General features: G+C 39.7%; 2 protein-coding genes across 2 annotated transcripts; one reads left to right on the forward strand and one right to left on the reverse strand.

The window, feature by feature from the left end:
* Window positions 1–8963: 8963 nt before the first annotated feature.
* Window positions 8964–11287, forward strand: LOC111366654. The gene is made up of 4 exons (XM_022987366.1): window positions 8964–8978; window positions 9075–9330; window positions 9646–9764; window positions 11030–11287. The coding sequence occupies exons 1-4, from the start codon at window positions 8964–8966 to the stop codon at window positions 11285–11287; spliced, it is 648 nt and encodes a 215-aa protein (XP_022843134.1).
* A 7022-nt stretch (window positions 11288–18309) lies between these two features.
* LOC111366655 lies at window positions 18310–20637 on the reverse strand. Its single transcript, XM_022987367.1, has 4 exons — window positions 20488–20637; window positions 19515–19748; window positions 19313–19447; window positions 18310–19212 (listed from the first exon to the last, which is right to left on the reverse strand). The coding sequence occupies exons 1-4, from the start codon at window positions 20635–20637 to the stop codon at window positions 18310–18312; spliced, it is 1422 nt and encodes a 473-aa protein (XP_022843135.1).
* Between the last annotated feature and the right edge of the window lie 5107 nt (window positions 20638–25744).

A 25744-nucleotide genomic window follows, 5' to 3' on the forward strand; every position in this document is an offset into this window, starting at 1 on the left:
GTTCACACCTAAATACAATGTCATTCTCAATCCACTCATAGGACTGATTCACACTCTAAGATCCCAATCCATTCTGATCTTGGATAGAAATCTTGATCGGCTCTGCTGTAAAAACTAGCATTTACACTGCTTCCACTAAGAACTCGACCTTGGGTATTTGGGACTCTTTCAGAGGTGAAGGCTTGTGCAGGGGAGTCATAGGCATCAACTTCCGTTAATGTTGTGAGAAATTCATCTTGGGTCTGTCACGGTTGGAACTCAGCTTTGATTCTCACTGCAACCGTAACTCCGACAACGGAATGTTCCAGCTGTAATGAGCCGAAATGGTAACCAAATTGAAATAAAAATAGAATTGGGAAGAGGCTAAAAGAGAAAATTAGAAGGAGATGAGAAAAGATGTTGAATGATTTCAACAAAGTTTACTGAAATGACCAGATTACAAAAGCTCCATTCATCCTTCCCTATTTCTATATCTATAGTCTTCCAAAATAGAGAAAATGTATATCTTCAGACAAAATGCCAAAAGCATGTTTTAACTAACTGAATACAACTCAATTAAGACAAAACGACACCGTTTCTACTTTATCCAAACGACGTTGTCTTCAATTCATTTGCTCTAGTTAAGTTCGGTTGACTCCTCTTCTTCATTTCCTTCTTCTCTTCACTTGGTTCTACTTCTCTTCTTTTCCCAATGGCTTATTACATGATAATCCTCTCCCTCACCTTGATCTTGTCCCCAAGATCCACAAAAAAAGGAATTTGAATTTAATCCATTCAGCATCCTCCCAAGTTGCCTGTTTGATTGAAGCTCAATTTTTATATAAAGCAAACGTCTCTGTACATTGTCATTTTAAGGAATCTCGTTTCCTTCCTTAGTTGCTAGTCATCCACACGCATTCAAATTAAGTGATCCATTGACTGGCGCAACATTGTCCCATGAGAATATAAGCCCATAATAATAATCAGACTTCATAACGTACTGAATTCTTTAAAGAAAACCTTCTTTTAATCTATCATTTAAAAGGTCTACATCAACTTTAAGGGGGCCATCAGATCTATATGTTTCAAAATTGTCCCCATATTCAGCTCCAATTGCTTCTTCCATGAAGATAGTATTCGATAAAACATGAGAGGACTGAGGTAGCGACATTGATGATGATTGGGTACCAATAGGTCCCTTAGGCTGAGTTTGGTTAAGCTGCGACTTCCTCGTCTGGTTCTGACCAATTCAACTAGGAAATGAAGTAGGCTGAATATTGGGTTGCTGGTTTGGCAGTGGCATGGCTGAGAAATTTGTGAGGCTGTTTAAAAAACAGTTGGAACTGCTTGAGAGGGCTGCACCATTCTCTTCACCACTCTTGGATTAAGCAAGTAGTGCAAGATGGCATATGTCTCATTGTGGTTCTCTTCAGAATCATATGTGGCATCTTCATCAGGAATCATATTCTCTGGCCTTAGTTCCTTCTCAAAATTTTTCTCTTCATCTACAGGGGGTCTATTTTCATCTTCTTCGATTTGGTTATGAACTACATATTCATCTGCAGGCTTTTTTGGATAAAAAATTTAAAGTCTTTACTTTAAATACATCACTATGTTGAATCAGTATGGTATTAATTTCCCTTTCTCCAACAATTTTTCAACCTTTTTGGAGTGATAGAATAGTATCAGCTTTTCTTGTAGGTATTACTCTTGCCCTCACGTATGTAATGTCAACCTCCTTAGCAAACAGCCCGATAAGCTCTCCAATTGTCACTGATAGCCACAATAGGATCTATGCCAATTTTCATAAGACCCTCTACTAAAACAATGACTTCTCCCTTCAATGTATCTGTTACCCCAAGAATACTAATTAGATCGTTATCATATGCCATAAGTATTCCTGTCTCGGCACTTTCTTCCAACTCTACCAAAATTTTATCCACAAAGCTTTTTATAAGCACTTGATAACAGTCAACAACTTTCGGTTACCAACCAAAATATGTTTCCCATCTATAAAGTCATGACTCTCACCTTGCTGAACATCAACATCTGTGGTTCACCCTCGCTGTCAATTTCGGCCTTTCTTTGCCTTTGGACTTCTTCACCTTTTGCAAAAACATTCAATGAATTATGAATTTGTCTCGGCCATAACACGTGACTCCTAATTTTACCCCAAACAATGTCTCCTACATGAAATCCATGATCCACTAATTTTTCTTTATTTGCCACTTTTTCATTATGAGCAACCATAATTTCAGTATTCCCCTCAATACACACTTCTTTCCTTTATTCTTAGCAAACCTTTTACACAACTCTTCATAGAACATTCCCCAATATGAACTAGGATAGCTCACAATGAATCCATAAAACCATATATAAGCTTTTCCTTCCAAGTACTTCTTAACAACTCCCAATTTAAGTTCATTAGGAATTTGATAAAGTTGGAAATATTTCATGGCTTTCTTTAGCCATTCCCTATGTCCTCATCCCTCAAACAAAGGGAGATCAATTTTAGGAAGTCTACCATTTCCATTAAATTCACCTCTAGCATGAACATCATTCACATTACTACAATCCTCTTGTGTGCAAATCACAGTCCCAGACCTCCAATTAATAGATGATCCTTTGATCCATTTGTTTCTGTGTTTTGTTTTCAGATCTAAAGACATTTGAGTCATCATGACCACTAAATTTTCATATTTCTGATTCAAATCCAACATAACACCCTCAAATTTCTCCTGCCTATGAACAAATACCTGGAGACTTTAATTTCTGGACTCCAATTTTGCCTCCAGTTGGCTGGTGATAAAGTTGAAAGTTGTATCCAAATTAGCTATTTCCCGATCCAGCTTTTTCATATGTTCATCCACCATCTCCATTGCCTTAGACCTTGTAGCCATGACTATCAATTGCCCAGTTGGAACTCAGCTTTGATTCTCACTGCAACTGTAACTCCGACAACAAAATGTTCCGGCTATAATCAGTCGAAAATGGTAACCAAATTGAAATGAAAATAGAACTGGGGAGAGGGTAAAAGAGAAAATTAGAAGGAGGTGAGAAAAGCTGTTGAACGATTTCAACAAAGTTTGCTGAAATGACCAGATTACAAAAGCTCCCTTCATCCTTCCCTATTTCTGTATCTATAGTCTTCCAAAACAGAGAAAACGTATATCTTCAAACAAAATGCAAAAGGCGTGTGTTAACTAACTGAATACAACTCAATTAAGATAAAACGGCACCATTTCTGGTTAACCCAAACGACGTTATCTTCAATTCATTTTCTCCAATTAAGTTCTTTTGGCTCATCATCTTCATTTCCATCTTCTCTTCACTTGGTTTTGCTTCTCTTCTTTCCCCAGTGGCTCATTATATGACAAAGTCATCAAATTAGGCTTCCCAAATGGTACACCCCCTCTCTCAAGAACAAGAACCCGGTGTTTCCCTACAGAGTCACCGCCAGTGGACAGCTAAAGGTGCCATCTCTGACATCAATGTGATCGTAGTAATCTTCAGCGGCAAAATCTGTCGCATTTGATACAAAACCCACACAATTTGGACGTGAAAAACACAAAACAAAGGAAAAGGATTTGCATCAATCAACAGTTGAAGTAAAAGGATACCATAAATTGGCGTATTTGAAATCTCGAGTTTAAAGATTAATACTTTGTTGAGAATAAGATTAGGGTAGAGAAATGAGAGCGGTAATAAACAAGAAAACAAGAAATGGGTTCAGAAAAGAAGGTTTTTCTGGCATTATTGGGCTTCTTGTTTACTGTGCATTGTGTGAGAGATAGATACGATTTTGGAGAGAGAGAGGAGCAGTATAATTTTGGTTGGAAATTCAGTTGGATCCTTGCCCAGTGAGGGATTTGAACATAGTATCTTGAGTGACTGAGTGTAAGTTGTTTCTGGCAGCACCATTGTTTCTGACATCACAACTTGATTATCAATTTGATTAAAGGTTTAAAAACCTTTCAAGTTTTTAACAAGTTAGTCTAATCAATTTTCAAAAAAAAACCTTGCCGAATTCAAGATTGTCAAATTATTAAGAACGATAGTTGTTTACAAAGTCAGTAATGAAACTCAGGACTCTTGAATCCACACCCTATTAGTGAAATTAAATATAGCCAGTTTCACTATGACATATCACTTTATGTCTTCCAGCTTTTCCTTTAGTAAAAGATTAGCTCCTACCTCTTGTGTGGGTGCTTTCCTTTTTTTTGCCAGCAGGATTTCAGGATGCTTTCTATTGTTATAACCATATCAATAGAAAGCATAACATTTTCGACCATGAGCTTGGGCGAAGGATACTTCGTCCAATATAGCATAACATTCTACAATATATGGTGTGACATTTTCGACCTGATTTTTGCAACAACTTCATCACGATTTTTGCATACCAACCAGTCCAACCCCACACTAAGACCATATCCTCTATCTGATAATGCAGTCCATATTTAATTTTAGGTAACAGTGGCACTAGAATTTTTAATTTGTTCCAGAACTAGCATAGCTTGACATTCAGCTAAGTATAAACAAGAATCCCTAAAAAGTCTACCAAGTGACTAGATGCTTTGGAGATGAAGATCTTATTTCGTGCATTTCAACAATTCAATTACTCTGTAAACAACAAACATCCAAGTAGCGCTCACTTTGGCAACGAGGAGAGGAAAAATCCCTTCCGTGCTATGTTATATTTATTATGTGGACTAGCATTTCATTTAGTCATTGTTTGAGCTCATAATAGGATGGCCCCTTTTTATTAACACACATGGAGGCCCCTACTCTAACTTCACTTAATATGGAATTGGCCCATTGGATTCTATATATATAAACATGTTGGCCCTTTCTCATCTCTTAAGCAAGAAGAGGGATATCGGTTTTAGGGGTTTTGAAAGGGAGTAAAGAATAGTTCTCTCCATAGCAAATTCTTCATCTTTTGCAGCCTAAAGAATCTATGGAAAGTCAATCAAAAGTTATTGGAGATATGATTTCTCTTTGTTATTATTGAATACATGCTATGAAAATGAAAAGGAATTATTAAATTAATTGAAGTTAACAATTGGTATCAGAGTAGCTCCCTTCTCATTTTTATGGCTTTGTACTATTTCTTTTTCGTTGGCTATTGTGATTGATTATTTGGAGCACACTACAATCTGGATAATCCTTGTTGGAGAGAGAAATGTTATGCTAACTTTTTTTGACTAATTATTGGAGATAGCTTGCCGTTTCCTTTTTTTATGCCACTAATTTGGTTGTTTATTCAATCGGCGAGTTTAAAAAGGTTGAGTTGGTTTTACATTAGTTCCCTAACCATTCAATTTTGAATCATTGTTAGATGGGTTTTGTGCTATTCTAAACAATTATTGTATTGCATTTTGTGGATGACTTCTAGTTATTTCTGGTTGTTTTGAGTTTTAACAATTTATATCCATTTAATCGTTTAATATTTCATTGGGTATTGTTTAAGCTTTAAGCATTGGTTAGAGTTTATGTTATTAGTTAATGGTTTGTTGATATCTTATCTCGCAAAATTGTTTTCATTTTATGTCTTTATGTATTTTTGTTGATATTACTCCATATTTGTTAATTGGAGAAAAGAAATGCATAATCTCTTTTAAGATGAATAAATGTTTTGTCCATGTGGATTATATCATTTTGTTGTATACCGATGTTTTGGAGTGGCTATGTACTCATCTCTCATGGGACTAGTCATGATAAATTATCGGGATTATTATATTGGTCATGCTTTCGCTTAATGACTTTATACTAAGATTCATACGGATAATGAATTTGCCTTATTGGTAAATCATTATTTGATAGGATGCTTAGGACGATAAAGATAATAGTTCAGTACTTAGCACTTGGTGGCCTGATTCTATCCTTTCGGTAATGGGTCATTTTAAGTATTTGTATTTATTTATTTTGTTTTATCATACTTAAAAGCATTGTGTGTGTCTTGGGTTCTAGCATAGTGTGTAAGAATCTATTTTGAATAAAACTCTAGCATGGATTCATAGTTGCCAAGTGGATACTTTTGTGCTTGCATGTTTCTCATTCTATATGCTAAATCAATTTTTATTGTATTTTTCTCTGCTTATGGCAATGTAACCATGTCTCTCTCTCTCTCTCTCTTTGTCTGCCATCAAGAGTCTAACAAGAACAAATCATGAGGATTGATATGTGTCTCTCACTATTAATCTGGCTATCATGAATTTAGATTTGGGTTTGAGGATTGATGTACCTACCAAACTCACTATTGAAAGTACTGTAACCGAAAAGACTATTTATGAGCAATGGGTACATTTTAATAGGACTTATCTTATGATCATGAAGTATAGTATTGACAAGTCTATTTGGCAGAGCATATCTGATACAGATAATGCCAAAGAGTATCTTGAGGCTGTTGGGAAGAAATTTACTAAGTTTGACAAGTCAGAAAAGGGAACTCTGATGAAACTTCTTACTAACAACCTATGATGGGGTTAGTGGAGTTAGAGAGCACATTATGAAGCTTACTCATTTCTTTAACAAGCTGAAAGGAATGAAAGTTGAGTTAGCAGATAGCTTTCTTGTATGACAAGTACTTGAATCCTTGCCACCTCAGTTTGATATACTCCAAAACTATTTATAATACTAAGAAAGAAGAACAGAATTTGAGTGAAATGATTGCTATTGTAACTCAAGAAGAAGAGATTATTAAAAGGCAAAGTCTCATGCTGCTTTCATGATAACTGCTGATAAAGGGGAGAAGAAATTTTTCAAAGGTAATAGTAGCAACTCCAGTAAAATGAAGAAATCTAGGAGATCTCCTCAACAAGCTATCGTGAGTGTTCCAAATGGGCCTAAGAAGGAAGGTTTCAAGGGCAAATGTAACTTCTATCATATTTTTGGGCACAAGAAGGTAGACAATAGGAAGTTTAAAGCTTGGATGGATAAGAAAGTTACACATTCGCTACTAGTATGTTTTGAATCTAATCTAATCGATGTGCCTTCTGATACTTGGTGGCTAGATACTGGTGTAACGATTCATGCTAGAAATTCTTTGTAGGAATTAAAGAATCACAGAAGACCAATTGACACAAAGACAGTAGTAAACATTGGCAATGGAGTGAAGGTTAAAGTTGAACGTATTGAAACAATCAGACTTAGTTTGGCTTCTAAGCATGTTTTGAACTTGTCTGATACTGTTTTTATACTTTCTATTAGAAGAAATTTTATCTTTGTTTCTATTTTGGATAAATGTGGATATGTTTTTCATTTTGGAAATGGAAAGGCTACAATCTATTATAATTTTGTTGTAGTTGGTACTGCAACATTATATGATGGTTTTTATAGAATTAACTTATTTTTTGCTTTAAACTCTACTTCTTATCTGTTGTGAATACTGTAGTTGGTTCTAAATGTACTAGATCCAATGAAAACTTTTCCATGTTATAGCATAAAAGGTTGGGTCATATTTCTTAAAAAAAAGTTGACTAAAGGTGGTATACTAGTTGACTTGGATTTCTTTGATTTTGAAATTTGTGTTGCTTGTATCAGAGGGAAGCTTCCAGTGAAAACCAGAAAACAAAAGATTAGTAGAAGTGTCAAAATTCTTGATTTAATTCATACTGATCTTTGTGGTCCCATTTTACTTGCCACTTTGAGACATTATAAATACTTAATTACTTTTATTGATGATAATTCTCGCTATGGTTACGTTGAGCTCATTCGAGAAAAATCAGATTCATTGGAAGCCTTTGAGGCTTTCAAGGCTGCCATGGAGCTCTAAAAAATGAAATCAAAGCTATAAGATCGGATAGAGGAGGTGAGTTTTATAGGAGATATGATGAAACTGGTGAATATCTTGGACCTTTTGCTAGTTTTCTCGAGGTATGTGGTATTGAGGCTCAGTATACAATACTTGGGACCCCTGAATAGAATGTTATTGCAGAAAAAAGAAATTGTACTCTTGTGGATATGGTGTGGTGTATGCTTAGTCATTCTACTTTGCTTAACTTTTTGTGGGGTGAGGCTTTGAATACTGCTACCTACATTTTGAATCAAGTACCAAGCAAATCGGTTCCTAAAACAACTTATGAGTTATGGTTAGGTAAAAGCCCTAGTTTGCATCATTTTCGTGTTTGGGGCTATAGAGTAGAAATAAAGTCTTATAATCCTAAGTAGAAGAAACTTGATCCTAAGACCATCATTGGATATTTTGTTGGCTATTGTGTGGGATCAAGAGGCTCTAAATTCTATTACCCTTCTAATGATACTAGAATTGTTGAATCTGATAGAGCCATTTTCTTTGAAGATGTTAGTGATAGTAAGAGCTTCGCTCCACGTGAAGTTCTGTTTAGGGAGGAGCGTGTTATTATACCAATTCAGGTTACTCTTCCATCAGTGATTGTGCCATCATTAATAGAGGGTTCCAATACTATTGTCCAAGACCATGTTGTTGACACTGAGGTTGATGTTGATGTAGGGACTGATGATATTGTTTTGAGAAGATCATAAAGAATTAGTAGACCAACTGATGATTATATTGTCTATTTACATGAGCATGAGTTTGATGCCAGTACGTCTCTTGATTTGACATCTTTTAAGGAGGCCATTGATAGTCTTAAATCTTCATTTTGGATAGATGCTATGCATCATGAGATGGTGTCGACGTGTAGAAATAGAGTATGGGATTTAGTTGAACTACCTTGTGGCTATAGGCCAATTGGCTATAAATGGGTTTTCAAGACCTAGTATAATTCTGAAGGTCAGATAGAAAAGTATAAAGCTAGGCTTTTGCTAAGGGATTTAATCAAAGAGAAGGCATTGATTAAAAGGATAACTTCTCGCCTGTTTCTACCAAGGATTCTTTTCGGATTATTATGGCATTGGTCACTCATTTTGATCTCTAGTTACATCAAATGGATGTCAAGGCAGCCTTTCTTAAGGACACTTATTTGAGGATGTGTACATGATGCAACCAGATAGTTTCCAAGTAGATGGAAAGGAACAAGGTCTGTAAACTTAAGAAGTCTATTTATGGGCTCAAGCATGCATCAAGGCAGTAGCACCTAAAATTTGATGAGATTATCACTTCTTTCGGTTTCAAGGAGAATGTTGTTGATCAATGCATATACTTGAGGGTCAAAGGGAATAAGTATATCTTTCTTGTTCTTTATGTTGATGATATATTACTTGCTGCAAATGACATTGAGCTTTTTCTTGAGACAAAGTGCATGCTATCGTTTTATTTTGATATGAAGGATCTTGGTGAGGCCTCTTATGTTTTGGGGATTCAGAATTTTCGTAATAGATCTAGAGGCGTTCTTGGATTATCTCAGAAAACCTACATTAACCGAGTTTTGAGTTAGTTTAATATGCATTCTTGTTTTCTTAGAAAAGAACCAAATGTGAAAAGTGAATTTTCTAAGTCTCAATTCCCTCAAGATGATAATGAAAGGACTTAAATGCAAACAATTCTCTATTCTTCAGTTGTGAGAAGTTTAATGTATGTTCAAGTATGTACACGGCCTGACATTGCATATGTTGGCATTGTAATTGGAAGATACTTAAGTGATCCCAGTTTAACTCACTCGAAAGCCGCAAAGAAAGTACTTAGGTATTTGCAAGGCACTAAAGATCTAATGATTACATATTGACAATCTGACATTCTCAATGTAGTTGGATATTCTGATGCCGATTTTGCAAATCTTTTAGATGATAGGAGGTCTAATTTTGGTTGTGTTTTTATGATGGCAGAGGGAGCTGTTTCTTGGAAAAGTGTAAAACAGACAGTTAGGGTGTGTTTGATAGGGTGGAAATGGAATTGGAATTGTATTTTCTAACTTTGTGTGTTTGATACATTTTTTTCCATGGAATTTAAATTCTTGGTTGAATTCGAATTCTTAGTTATCTTGAGGTTTGGACTTTTCTTGGTCTTTAAAGAAAACCAATTCCCACCATATATGGTGGGAAATTGGTTTTCCTACCTACTGTAGCATTTTTTTTCCTTTTTTTTTTGGTTGACAATAGAAACAAATTCTAAGAATTATTGTAAAAAAATATTTCCCTTTAAATGACAATTTCCATGTAAAATAAAGCCAAACGAACACTGAAAGATAGATGATTTTCTTGAAATTTTTGTTTTTTTCTTTTATTGGCAACGAAAACAAATTTAATCTCGAATACCAGTAAAATCTATCCCTTTAATTGACAATTTTCTTGTAAAATAAAATCAAACAAACACCAAAAAATACTTTTATTTCAACATTTTCCACGTGAAAAATTATACCAATCAAGCACAATAATTTACAATTCTCAGGAAAACAATTCTAGGCAATTCAATTCCCTAGAATTCATTTTTTAGGCAATTCAATTTCATCTTTACAATCAAATTGACTCTTATTGCTTCCTCTACAATAGAGCCAGAGTATGTGACTTGATATGAGGCTACATGTTAAGATATATAGTTGTGGAACTTTATCTCGGGGCTAAGTAGAGTGAACACCATTTCGAGGCCGCTGAAGATATTTTGTGACAATTCTGTAGTAGTTTCTTTCTCTCGGAATACTAGGAGTTTTTCATGCTCTAAACATATTGATATTAAGCATTTGTTTGTAAGGGAGAAAATAACCGAGTCTTATATTTGTATTGAGCATATTTCGACAAATCATATGTTTGCTAACCCACTAACTAAAGGTTTAGCTTCAAAATTGTTTCAAGAGCATGTGGCTCATTTGGGATTGTTATTCTTATGTTGTATTTGATTAGTGAGAGTTCTGTAATCATTGCTATTTTACCATATTATTTATACTCATATTCTGTTTTGTTCTTAAAATATAGTAATGTTAATGAATGACTAAGTCATGCACATTTTGGACAAGGCATACTTTATGTATTGAGATATTTTGATCAGTCTCCTACTTGAGTTACTCTCATTTTGGACAAGGCAATGCTTATAAATATAATGCAACATTTTGACCAGTCTCATGCCTAAGTCATGCGTATTTTTGGACAAGGCAATGATTATATGTATTGAGACATTTTGGTTACTCTTGTGCCTAAGCCAAGCGCATTATGGACAAGGCATATTATCTATAAGAGATATTCAGATTTGGCTCTAGGGCTTCTTATGGAAACGGGTGTTTATCACTCTTTTGATATTTTCCATACTGCTTCTACATCTCATTTACCTATGTTACATGATTTCAAGTATTCGTCATGTGTTGTTTACCTTGTCGGTATATCATTCACTGGTTTGAACTTGAAGGCACATTTTGGACAAGGCTTTTTGGTTTTGAGATGGTTGCTTGTGTTTTTGTAGTGATTAAATAAAGTGCTGTCCAAGTGGAAGATTGTTATATTTATTATATGGACTAACATTTCATTTAGTCATTGTCTGAGTCCATGATGGGATGGGCTCCATTTTATTAACACACATGGAGGCCCCTACTCTCACTCCACTTAATATGGAATTGGCCCATTGGATTCTATATATAGAAAAATGTTGGCACTTTCTCATCTCTTAAGCAAGAAGAGGGATATTAGTTTCAAGAGTTTTGAAGAGGAATGGAGAGTAGTTCTCTTCATAGTGAATTTTCTCATCTTTTGCAGCCTAAAGAATCTATGGAAAGTCAATCACAAGCCACTGGAGGCATGATTTCTCTTTGTTATTGTTGAATACATTCTAAGAAAATGAGAAGGGATTATTAAATTTATTGAAGTTAACACGCTAGACACAAGATTGAAGCATTCATTAATATTAGACACATTCTCTTCCCAAGCTGTTTTATCTGCACCACATGTGGAAAATAACATGATTGGTATCTCAATAAGTCCAGACATCTACTACAACATGGATCAATATTCAGGTGGATTTTTTTTCTAAAGCAAATTTTGGATGGGAAAAGATCAAGCATAGACAATCATGTTTTCAATCCCACTGGAAATTCCACAATGCAGCCAATTCTATATGAGGAGGATTTAATCCCCTTGTCTGATAGAGATATATCAAGTCTAAAACCTAATTTCACAAATTCCATGCTGCTCAAAGTGCCACATTAGTGCATCCTTTATCGAAGGGATTCCACCTGGTAGCGATAAAATCAACTTGGCATTGATAAGTTTATATTTTACGAACTTCTCCAGGCTATAAACTTGATAAATAATTACTAAATGAATGAATTTTTGCGTGAATTAGTTTAATTATATTGATTGTAGGTAAAACCTAGATTTCGATGTATTCGGAGCAAAAAATAATGACTGTGAGCTTAAATGAAACAATTGAAAACTAAATAAAATGCACATGATTGATAAGAAGTATTAAGAGAGCAATCTAAAAAATGCACCATGCTATAAACTAGATAAATAACTTCTAAATGAACGAGTTCCTGCATAAAATTAGTGAAATTATGTTGATTGTAGATAAAACCTAGATTTCGATGTATTCGGAATGAAAAATAATAACTGTGAGCACAAATGCAACAATTGAAAATTAACTAAAATGCACGTGATTGATAAGATGTATTATGAGAGCAATCGAAAGAATTCACAAGTTTCGGGAGTGAAATTTGACACTCAAAAAGTTTGGGGACTACATTATATGATTTCATAACTTGTGAAGGTCGAGTTTCGAATAAGTATACAAGTACCTAGACCAACACGATAGCTTTTGGAAGTTGTAGGATCATTATTGAAGATTTGTGATATGTGTGATTTTTATACCTATCCGAACTGTAAAAAGTGTTTATTTAATACTTAAATTGATAAAATTACTACTATGGTTAAATATTGATTGTTGTTGGATAAACTCGAGTTTGGATGAGTTTTGATGAAAAGAAGTGAAAATTTATCAATGAAGGGTAAAAAAGGAATAGTTACTGTTGACCTCGCGAATTGGACCCTCCACGTGGCCAACCGATAGCTGCTCCACGTAATTCTCACCGCGCACAATCAACGCACGGTCAAATGCACACAGTTGGAACCAACGGGGGTGGCGACAACCGTGTACACTCCGACGTTCAAGTTAGCTCCTGGTGATCGGAACAGTGCCAGAGTTGTGCAAAAAGGGTAGGGAGGAGAATATATATTTACTTGTTATGAAGAGCCAAGTTGTAAGAGTTTCGTTACTTTTGCCTCTTATCAAACATTGGGTATTTATAGTTGAGGAGAACCGTCAGATGTGGGATACGTGTATACATCTGACATTGTGAGGCGTCTACTCATAGGTGTCAATCAGTCGCGTCTATAGAGTGGGCGGGTAATAACTTCTCCCAAGTTGAGTTGACATAATGTTGATACGTCACATCAACTAGGCCCAGGGAGACGTCAAATCAATTAAAATTTGGGGGAAGAGAGGATCTTGAAACAGATCTCTTTCTGAAATTGGCGGCGGATCCTCTGACAGAGATCAGAACGCATTGTACTTTGGCCGGTTAGAGCCAAGAACGCTTCGATTGGTTCAATACAATTGTTCGTGTCTCGCAACATGTTAGCTGCTCGCCAACATTGGTGATGGAGTCACATCGGATCCACTTCGGATGGGTGTTGGACACCTCGTCTGACACAGTTGAAGACTTTCCGAAGTAGTTCAGATAGAGGGCGTAACAGTGGTCCTCCCAAGTTCAGGCATGAATATTTATATCATGGATGGACTTGTTTTCCCGATCGGGTAAGTCTGCCTTGAGATAGGAACCGCGATTTGTGAGAGCTTTTGGGATGGTTTTCTATGTTCACTGAAGAGAAGAAGGTCGGGACATATCTTCGGGGGACAAAGCTTTATTATTGCCTAAGGAAGAAGCTTATGTGTAACTGATGTGCTGGCCAACAGGACGGTGCGTTGGGAAATGGTTAAAGCTTTGTAAAGATTGAGAGGGGATGAAGCTACTGAGGCGATGATCCACAGGGAACATCGCATCTATTGCGTCTGAGCTTTGTAAAGCTAAATTCTCATTTGTCACCGGTGCGCTGACCTACAGGGGATGACGCGTTGGGAGATGGCTAAAGCTTTGTAAAGCTTAAGAGGGGGTGCAGCTACCGAGGCGATGACCCAAAGAGGACTTCGCGTCAAGTGCGTCTAAACTTTGTAAAGCTGTGAGGAGCTCAACTGTCCCTGGTGTATTGACCCACAGCGTACGATGTGTTGGGAGATGGCTAAAGCCTTGTAAAGTTTAAGAAGGGATGCAGCTACCGAGGCGATGACCCATAGGGGACTTCGCGTCAGGTGCGTCAAAACTTTGTAAAGTTGTGAGGAGCTCAATTGTCCCTGGTGCGTTGACCCACAGGGGACGATGCGTTGGGAGATGACTAAAGTTTTGTAAAGCTTAAGAGGGGATGTAACTACCGAGGCGATGACCCACAGGGGACTTGGCGTCAGCTGCGTCTAAGCTTTGTAAAGTTGTGAAGAGCTCATCTGCTCGATCTGAGGCAAACATTTCTAACGTCAACTGATTTGACAGTTGTCGCATATTTCCAAGGTGACAGTTGTATGCAATGCCCATTCCCAGAAAAGGCTGTTGCGGCTACTTATTGTAGATGGCTGATGGTGATCGAGGCAACGCGTTTCACGTGAGCGTGAGGGTCACAACTAGATCTTGTGCGTAGATCAAATCTGACGTTTCATTTCAACGACCTAGATTGATGATGTGACGGACAGCCTAGATTGATTGTATTTGAATTCAACGGTGGAGATCAGCAGTGACGCCCTATAAAAGGCAGACTTGAGCGTTTGGGGAGTTTTTTACTTTTGCAAAATCAGAAACATCATTTTCTCTTAAAACCTTTGCATTTTCCGACGTTGTTCAGGCATTTTTCGGCATTGTTCAAGCATTTTCCGACGTAACTCCAGTTTTCGACGACTTTACGGTGTTTCTGAGTTTCAGTAAGTATTTGAAATCTTTCATTTCTGAACAAATGGCTTCTGAGGATAGTGGTAGCTCGGGGAGGGGGCTGGAATTAGTACGAATGGATGAGCCCATTTTGGCAACCTACTCCGAAATTTCTGAAGTGATAATTGGGGGGGTGGGGGAGAATATATGGAAGAGGCCTAATAGCCCAGTAGACGTGTCTATGCAATTGGGGGGCGTCGAGTTACCCTTCAAAACTAAAAAGTACCGACCTCGATAGACTTAGGGTGGAATATAGGATTCCAGACAATGTAGATTCGATCCTACCTGAACCCGACGAGAGAGCCTGCTACCCTAGGCCAGGGTGCGTGACAATTAGTGAAGCGATCCTTGGGGCTGGCCTTAGGCTTCCAATCCATCCTTTCTTCCGCTTAATCCTTAGGTCTTATGGTTTAGCTCTGACCCAGTTGAACCCGAACTCCTGGAGCCAAATGGTGGGCTCCTGGATGCTATGGAAGGAGGCGTCGCTTGGGGTAGAGATGTCCTTTTCTATCTTTCAGACCCTCTACATCCCTAAGGTAGCGACTGGGGGAGAAGACTAGGGGCTGGTATTACCTGACCTCATGTGATTCCCATACTCCATTCGTGCTCGATCAGCCGAGCTCCATTAAGGAGTGGAAGAGCTCGTGGTGCTGGGCTACAGGGAGATGGAACACAATAGAGAGGGACCCTCTGGCACCTCTTATGGTCCCTACGAAGTATTCTACATTTAGTGAGTACTAGCTACTTTGCATTTATGTTTATTCTTCTTCGGTTCAGATCTTAACTGATATTTATTTGCTTTTGCAAGTACTCTTCCTCGGTGTGAGATATCCACCGATGACTTTGATATCATCTACATCATCTATCAGCTACCTCCGAAGAAGAGGTCATACCACCAGCTGATTAGGAAGAACATTCACTTCGTGACGCATGATCTGATGGCTTCTCAAGGTAAAATTCTTGAAGTAAATACTCTAGTAGTTTTCTGGACCCTTTACACTTGTAACAATTTGCATTTTTCTTTGCAGATAACTTTAACAGGAAGATGCCTCTGAGGCCTGACTTCAAGACCATCCAGAAGATGATGGCTGAGGCGAGAACCTTGAAGACTTCCTCTGCTGCATACAAAAAGTAGATGGAGGATCTGGTGGATGCCAGCAAGAGACTCAAGCCTCCGATAGAGGAAGAGGTGGCGGAGGATCCAGAGGCCAACTTGCTGCAGAAGGGCAAGAAGTCTGTTGCCCCTTCAAAGCACCCAACAATGGTGAGGCCACCCCCGATCCTAAAGTAGACCACCATACCTACTGGGGTGGCCATCCCGGAGAAGACACCTGCATCCTCCGAGGCTTCGCCTGCCCAAACTATAGCTCCAATTGCTGCTCTTCCAGTTACCCAAGTGCTGGGGCAGTCGAAGAGGAAGAGAGCCCGTCCTTCGAAAGAGGAGGACTTCTTGGGCACAAATTCAGAGGAGCCGGTAAAAAAGGTGCTGGAGGTTCTTTCTCTGGAGACGACAGCAATGGCAGTGGTCCACAACAAGCATTGGACGAAGGAATGGAGAGACCACACTGCCGCCTGCACCATCGATGACCTCATTGCTGCCAATAGTGCCTTTATGGCCCGGGCCCTAAGCACAAGTATCCAATAATGCCGAGAGGGAGGACCTCGCCAAGCGCCTTGAGGAGGTGATGTATTATGGGAACGCGACTGCTAAGGGTGAGATTGAGTGGCTGAAGATGGAGCTTCATGAAGTGGAGTGCCAGGTTGCTGCAATGACCAGAAGAGTGGATCATGCCAATGAGCACTACCGGCTTACCACGGAGGTCCTGGAGGCCTCCAATAAAGAAAAAGCTGAGCTGAGGCAGAGGGTGGAGGCCTAGGCTGAGGAGATTGCTTCCCTAAAGGGGGAGATGAAGTCGGTAGGAGAGGTGGCGATGCAGAACTTTATTGTCCATTTCGAGGAGCACCCCCTGTACGACGACTTTGCCAATTACTAGGCCTCTTGGAGTGCCCAATGATTGTTGGGTCGGCTAAAAGAGGTCTACCCTACTCTGGACATATCCTCTTTGGAGGTAGAGTTCGGTGGGCCTAGTGGATGCCAGCTAACAGGTTTGCAGAGAAGGCTCAAGAGGTCCCGGAGATGGGCGAGGCGGATGCTTGCGCGAATGATGCCCCAGTAGAATAGGGTCATTCCTATAATGACTTCGACCTCTTTTATAATTCAATTTCAGATGAATGAAATGAAAATTTTTGTTTAAGTATTGTTGCTTCTGCCTTTTCATTGTGTTGAGCTATTTATACTTGAGTATATGAATGACAAACACTTAAGCAAACAATAAGCACCACTTACCAATAACTAGTCGAATAAAGGAGATCGGAGCAATAACATATTAAAGAACTGAGGCAACAACTCATTAACTGGTTAGACATAAAGAACTGAAGTATCATTAATTAGAGGTTACATCATCCATCACTAAGGCAATTTCAGCACTTAGTAAGATAGGGAAGTTACAAATGAGATTGAAAACACATATTAGACAGCATCGTGATCGGATCGGATCATACGTTCATCATTGATAGTACTTTCTCAAGTGTTCAATGTTCTATTGATGAGGCAATACTCTCCCTGTCATATCTTCAATTCAAAAGTACCAGGTTAAGACTCCTTGCAGATGCGATAAGGACCCTCCCAATTTGGTCCAAACACTCCAGCCCCAGTCAGCTCTGACGATTGGAAGACCCTTCTTAGGACGATGTCCCCCTATCGAAGAGTTCAATTTTTGACTTTAGAGTTGTAATAGCGGGTCATCTTCATTTGATACTTGGCCAGTTGCACTTGGGAGGTATCCCTCCTTTCTTCGAAGGGGTGAAGTTTCCTCATTCGAGCTTCGTCGTTACCGATCTCATTGAAGTGTATTCGATGATATGATAGGACCCCTACCTCAACAGGGCTCATGGCTTCAGCTTCGTAGGTCATTGAGAAGGGTGTCTCCCCAATAGCGGTTCGGCTAGTTGTGTGGATGGCCCAGAGGACGTGGGAAAACTCATCGACCCACACCCCCTTCGAGGCGTTAAGCTTCATTTTCAAGGTATGCTTGATGGTTTTGTTCACCACCTCAACTTGCCCATTTGCTTGGGGGTGATGAGGTGTCGAGAAATCCTTTTTCATCCCTAGTTCCTTGCATAGGTCTCGCATATTCTTGTTGTCGAACTCTTTCCCATTGTTGGACACTAAGAAGTGGGAAAAGTCGAACCTGCAAATGATGTTCTTTCACACGAACTTTGTAGTATTCGCCTCAGTGATCTTGGCAAGAGGTTCTGCCTCGACCCACTTAGTGAAGTAGTCAATGGCGATAATGGCAAAAATTACGCTTCCTCTCCCTTTTGGGAGTGGACCAATAAAGTCGATGCCTCATTTAGCAAATGGCCAAGGACTGGTGACTACAGAGAGGCTTTGAGAAGGCTATCTTTGAATATTTGAAAAGCGCTGGCACTTATTACATTTCTGAACGAATTGGCAAGTATCCCTTTTCAGGGTTGGCCAGAAGTAGCCTTGTCGGAGCACTTTGTGTGCTAGAGCCATTCCCCCGGAGTGATTTTCATAGATCCCCTTGTAGACCTCCCTGAATATATACATGGCTTCTTCCCCTCCTACACATTGGAGAAGTTGTGAGGCGAAGCCTCTTTTGTAGAGGACATCCTCATGTAAGACGAAGTGCGCGGCTCTCTTTCTTAACTTCCCCAGCTCCCTTCTTGAAGCTGGTAGTGATTGATCCTTAAGATAGACCATGATGGGTTGCATCCATACTAGGATACTTTCTATCCATAACAACTTTTCACCTCCGGAGATGGAGGGCTTCGACAAGCGTTCAATGGAGACTATCTTTAGCAGCTTTGAGTTTTTGCTGCTGGCCAATTTTGATAGGGCGTCCACATGAGTGTTCTCGAGGTAAGGGACTTTAATTAATTTGAACCTCTCGAAATGTGGGATTAGGTCCAGGACCAATTTTAAATATGCTGCCATGCTACTGTCTTTGGCGGCAAAGTTCCCGTTGACCTGACTTACCACAAGTTGAGAGTTGTTGTTTGCCAGGAGCCTTTTGACCTGCATTTCTTTTGTGAGCCTAAGGCCTGCTAGAAGGGCCTCATATTCGGCAACGTTGTTCAAGGCTTTAAAGCTAAACCTTACTGCGCAATTTAGCTTGTGGCCTTTCGGGCTTTCCAAGACGATCCCAGCTCCGAAGCCAGTTTTTCCAGAGTATCCATCCACGAACAAATGCCATGTTGGGGGCCCGGCTGGTTTCATTGCTGCCTCCATTTCTGGCACTATGGCAAATTCAACCACAAAATCTGCAAGGGCTTGTCCCTTGATGGCATATCTGGGTTGGAACAGTAGGTCGAACTCACTGAGTTCAATTGCCCATTTTAGCAGGCGGCCCGAAGCTTCCGTTCTCTATAGTACATACTTTAATGGGAAGTTGGTGAGAATTTTGATTGAGTGGGCCTAGAAGTATGGCCTCAGTTTCCTTGACGCCGTGATGAGGGCGAGTGCCAGTTTTTCCATGTCCGGGTAACGGGTTTCTGCGGAGAGTAGTGCTTTGCTGACATAGTATACCGACAATTGATAGTCATCTTCTTCTCTAACTATGATTGCATTGATCGCCTCGCCCGAGACCGCCAAGTATAGCGTAGTGATTCATGTGGTTTAGGTTTGGATAACAGAGGCGCCTTTCCTAAGTGCTTCTTTAGCCCTTGGAAGGCTTCCTCGCACTCATCGGTCCATTGAAACTTCTTCCCTTGCTTCAACACTTTGAAGAAGGGTAGGCTATTATCAGTGGCTCTAGAGATGAAGCGGCTGAGCGCAGCTATCTGACCATTGAGGCTCTGGACCTCCTTCGGCTTCTAAGGTGACCAGATTTCTAGTAAGGCCCTAATCTTTACCGAATTTGCCTCGATTCCCCTTTGGTTCACAATGTACCCCAAAAACTGACCCAAAGCCACGCCGAAGGTGTATTTGAGGAGGTTCAATTTCATTTTGTATTTCCTAAGAATCTGAAAGGTCTGGTTAAGGTGACTTACGTGTTTATTTGCCTGGAGGCTTTTAACTAGCATGTCATCCATGTAGACTTTCATGATTTTGCCAATGAGTTCGGCAAACATCTTGTTGACCAGCCTCTGATATGTAGCTCCGACATTTTTCAATGTGAAGGGTATGACTTTGTAGCAATATAGTCCTCTATCCGTGATGAATGATGTGGCCTCCTGATGAGGTCGAAACATAGGTATCTGGTTGTATTCTGAGTACACATCCATGAAGCTCAAGAGTTCATGTCCGACAGTGGAATCCACAAGTTGGTCTATCCTCAGCTGTGGAAAGCTATCCTTAGGGCATGCTTTGTTTAAGTTCGTAAAGTCTACGTACAGCCTCTATTTCCCGCTAGGCTTCCCCACAAGAACCAGGTTGGATATCCACTTCGGATAAATGGCTTCTCTGATGAAGCTGCTGCGGTTAAGCTTGTTGACTTCGTCTTTGAGCGCCTCGTACCTCTCTAGGTTGAGGGCCCGTCTTTTCTACCGATGTGGGGGCACAGGAGGCGTTGATGTTTAGGCGATGGCAACTGATCCTTAGGTCTATCCCTACCATGTTTTCATGCTTCCAAGCGAAGACATCCATGTTCATTTTCAGGAAGCTAATCATTTGTTCCTTCGCTTTGGAGGACAATGACTTTCCTATCCGCAAGACCTGACTGAAGTCCTCTGGGTTGACGAAGAAAGTTTCAAGTTCTTCCATTGGTGTCACGTTTGGTTTTGAGCCAGTTATTTGGGGGTCTAATTCGTCAAGAGGGTGCCCTTCTTCAAGGGCTTATTCCATGTCAACACTTCTTCCTGTTCAAAGGTATGCCCTATTTCAGGGGCATCGAGCATTTTCACATCCAAGTCGGGTTCTCTCGCGACCTCCGTTATGATTACATTAACAGTGCGGGGCTATGATTTTCACAGAGAGTTTAGATAACATTCTCTGGAGCCCATGTGGTCGCCTCGAACTATAGCAATTTTATGCTCAGTTGGGAACTTCATACACAGGTAATGTATGGAGGTGACAGCCCAAAGATCTTTCAAGACGTGTTTACCTAATACTCCATGGTAGGCTAACCTGTGGTCTACTACCAAAAACTCCATGAAATGTTGGGCCACTAGGGGAGCAAAACCCATCTTAATGGGCAAAGTAATTCGTCCTCGTGGGATGATGCTGTCTCCAGTAAATCCAAATAGTGGGTCGGTCATGGGGATTAGCCCATGTTCAATTTGCATTTTGTTGAAGGTAGAGCCAAACATTATGTTCATCGAGCTGCCGTTGTCAACAAGCATGTGTTTGAGTCCATTTCTAGCTACTACGGCTCTTACTACCAATGCGTCACAATGGGGGTAGTGAACTCCTTGTGTATCTTCTTGGGAGAAGGTAATCAGGGCCATCCTGTTGGTTTCTTGGGACCGATCGATGATGTACGTGAGCATCGACGGATCCTTTGCTTCTCTTGTGTAGTTTCTTTGGGCATTCCTAATGAGGTCCCCCGATGATCGTGTCAATTTCTCTTATGATTTGGCCTCCAGAAATTGGGGCATGATTTCTCTGTTCGGACTCTCCTCTGTCCCTCATGCTTTTCGTCGGGGTGATTGATTTCTCTATCTCCTTTCACCCCTGTTCGGGGAAGCAGATTTACGGGGATATTCGTCCCTCCTAGAGGGATGTGGGTTATTCCGATCTGAGCACCGCGGAGCGTCTCTACATTCGCTGGTGTCATGTCCATAGAGTTAGTGAAAGTTGCAGACCCTTGCCCTTCTAAGGGCCTATTTGACCGCTTCTTCTTCTTGTTTCGGCTACTATCAGTACCCCTAGATGGTCCCGCCTCAACAAGGGTATTCTCATATGTCAATACTAGCACTGCATTTAGCGTGGCAGAAGCTAGTACCTATCCGGACGTGGGAGCTACTGTATGTCCTGCCTGGGTCCATTGCTGGGTGACAAGGTACACTGCGGGTCTTTGACCTACTTGTCTCTAAGGCGTAGGGAGTCCTTGTGCGACACAATTTGGTGATCAATCATCTCTTCGCTGACGATCTCAACTCATCATTTCCACCAGTTCATCATAAATGGTAGGATTCTTGCTGCGTACATCCCTCCATAACAAAGTGTTCATGTTGAAGCCGCCTTTCAAAGTTGAAAGGGCTTCTCTGTCAGTGACCTGCTCGCAATAGGTGATCTCGTCCATAAACCTGGCGAGGTAGCTTTTCAGCGTTTCTCCAGAGGCTTGTCTCATATTTTGCAGGCGTTGCACTAGGGTTTCTCCTTCTCTACATGAGAGGTACTGGTTCAAGAAGCCTTTTTTTAGCTCTAGCCAACTCCTAATGGTCAGAGGAGGCAACTTGCTGTACTACACTTCGACAGCTCCGGCCAGGGGTTAGGTGGAAGGCTCTGCATTTCAAAGCAGGCGAGGCTCCTCTAAGACTCATCTGTGTCATGTACTTCGTGGGGTGCTTCTCCAGGTCCCCTTTTTCCTTCATAATTGGGGATTTAAGGTGGTACGAAGTTTACAGTCATCGGGGAGCCTCGGATCTCTCTTGAGAAAGGGAAATTATCATCATCATCATCATCAATCTCGTAAGATCGACATGGCCCTTCAGAGTCCCCTTCATCTTGCGTCTGGGAGGTAGAGCTGCTCTTCCTCGGCAACCCCAATCAACTAAGTTTCTTCTCTCCTTCCTATTTCTAAGTGGAGGGGGCACTTGTTCTTGTTCTTCCCGTTGTTGAACTGATCTTTCCACTGAGCGGACCCTATTACTAGGGTCCCGCCCTATCCGGTCAATTACACTGACCGACCTTTATGCTTCATATTCTGGTGGGAAGTTATCCCCCAATTGCGATTCTACTGGCTGGCTCCCTTGCACATAGGATGTGACTTCCGTACCCACTTTTCTCCAGAGGGGGGTTACTCTGTGCTGGCTCATATGGCCTCGAGAACGAGACTCAGGGACCTCATGAGCTGGGTAAGATTCTTGGGGCAATTGGGCGCCCTGGTGACCTTGGGCTCGCAATAATTCATGCATCACCATATTTTAAGTTGCGATATCTCTCATGCCCGCAGCTATTTGGCACATTCCTTCAGTGAGCATGGTCGTTCTTTCACCTTGGCGACGCCAGTGATGGGGCCTTTGGTGAGTGACATTGTTTCAGAGCACCTCTTCTTCAGAGGCGTCCATCCTGGGGTTCGTGTCCTCATTGCTGAAACTCATCTTACCTACTCCTTTTTCAAGGGTGATGAGGATCTGGATTGTAATTCGACTTTGTTCTTTTTCAAGAACATCCCATTTTTAGGGTAAGTCAAGGGTTTTTCGGTGGAGAATGCAGACCTTTGGATAGGAAGTGTTTCCCATAGACGGCGACAATCTGTTGACCTCGCAAATTGGACCCTTCACGTGGCCAATCGATAGCTGCTCTACGTAATCCTCCCTGCGCACAGTCAACGCACGGTCAGATGCACACGACCGAAACTAGGGGGGATGGCGGCGACCGCATACACTACGATGGTCAAGTTAGCTCCTGGTGATCGGAATAGTGCCAAAGTTGTGCAAAAAGGTTGGGAAGGAGAATATATATTTACTTGTTATGAAGAGCTAAGTTGTAAGAGTTTCGTCACCTTTGTCTCTTATCAAACCTTGGGTATTTATAGTTGAGGAGAACCATTAGATGTGGGACACGTATATGCATCTCATGGTGTGAGGCGTCTGCTCAAAGGCGTCAATTAGTCGCGTCTATAGAGTGGGCAGGTAATAACTACTCCCGAGTTGAGTTGACATAAAGTTGATACGTCACATCAACTAAGCCCATGGAGACGTCAAATCAATTAAACTTTGGGGGAAGAGAGGATCTTGACACAGATCTCTTTCTGAAATTGACGGCAGATCATCTGATAGAGATCGAGTGCATTGTACTTCGGGGGTCAGAGGCAAGAACGCTTTAATTGGTTCAGTACAATTGTTCGTGCCTCGCAGCATGTTAGCGGCTCGCTAACATTGGTGATGGAGTCACATCGGATCCACTTCGGATGGGTGTTGGGCACTTCGCTTGACACAGTGGAAGACTTTCCGAAGTGGTTCGGATAGGTGGCGTAATAGTTACAAAGTTTTTCGAGACTAAATTACAAATCTTTACAAGTTGATGCGGATCAAGGATTGAAATTGAAGATTATATGGATTAAATCGGATGAAGTTGAAAGATTGACCAAAATTGTATATGAAAAGGACTCAAATTGAACTATGGAAGAAATTTGATGAGCATATTGGACAAACTGTTTTCCTGTTTCTCCTCAATCTCGTTTTTGAATTCAATTGAAACACAAATTTTGACCTATATATAATCTTGTTCTGTAAATATCAACCTTCAGCAAACAACTGGGCACCTCTCATACGAAAATTATACAATTTTTTTGCAATTAAGAAAGGCAAATATCATTCTTTTCAGGAAAAATAAGAGGCATGGTGCAAGGAATCCATCTTTAAAGATTATTTCTCAGTTTTTTGGCTAAGAAGAAAGTGGTGCGACTTCAGATAAATTAAAAAGACTTGAAGAGATTCAACAATTAGTGGCTTTTCCTCTTTTTCTTCATATTTCTAAATTCTGGATGATATTTCATTATTCTTACATGATTTCTTGTAGCTTTGTGATGTTAGGCTAAACTTTCAGTCTCTAAAATATATATGAACCCAAGCCTATAATATTTTTAATATTAATTACAAGACGTTGATGGTTTATGTTTTCTTTATTTTGAATGATAGTTATAGAATTTAATGTTTTCAAACAATTAACTACTAGTTAAATTTTGTGTGATCTTTATTGTATATGAGAGAAATAATAAGGAATATAGAATGCATAACTATTGTTAAGGGGTTCGATAGGAAGATATGTTCATATGACTTGCATGATTTAAATGGATGTTCTCGTGATATTAATTAATGCATCCTTGCTTTGAATTACTTATCACAATTGCTTTATAAAAGGTAATTAATCATGAGGTGAGGTATAAACCGAAATTTGGTTAGAATGTAGATATACATTTATACTAATTTTTCCGGTCTTTAATTGAATTTGTTGGTGATTGAATAATAAGGCTCTTTTATTCACGTAGAGATAAAGTGAATAGACTTAATTGAGTAGGATTAGTTTGAACTCAAAAGAGGTCAATCAATTAATTTAAAAGAATTTGAATGGTTACAAGTAATTGATAATTGTCGAAATTTGATGGTTGAGAATATGGGGATAGCTATGGTAAACTCGTAAATCTTAACACTTTCATACATCAATTAAAAATTCTAAATTGTTATTCGTTCACTTATAATTGTTTTCATAGATTTATAATTTTTAGGATTATAATTGAAATCACTTTTAATTGTTTTGTAAATTGAAGTTAGGAATAGTTAAACTTAAATAATAGTTCTCGTGATAACGATAATCCACACTCGTGTGATTAAAAAATCACGGAGGAAGAGACATTTCTCGCTCAACACCTAAAACGCACTATTCTCCACTTTAGCAAATGGGAGTTTAGAGTCAAACAAGTATCAACAGAACATGAGAAGAAGAAATTCCAAGCTTTTTGTTGATCATGCATTAGCAGGATTACCCAAATTTGAACGGGAGAAAAAGGATGTGATGAAGTCCCCTTGCAGCAAGCATTTTGAGGCAAAAATAGCTCCGTGATCATATCTCTTCACAAGCAATCATCCTCTATCATTAATCCCCTATTTGGTGGGAATTAATAATTAGATTTGTAGTAGATTTTGATAAAAAAAATTGATGAAATATATAATTAAAAAGTTGTGGGTTGAATTGTATGAGTAAA

The sequence above is a fragment of the Olea europaea genome, chromosome 18 (genome assembly GCF_002742605.1).
Source record: "Olea europaea var. sylvestris chromosome 18, O_europaea_v1, whole genome shotgun sequence".
Taxonomy (NCBI): Eukaryota; Viridiplantae; Streptophyta; class Magnoliopsida; order Lamiales; family Oleaceae; genus Olea; species Olea europaea.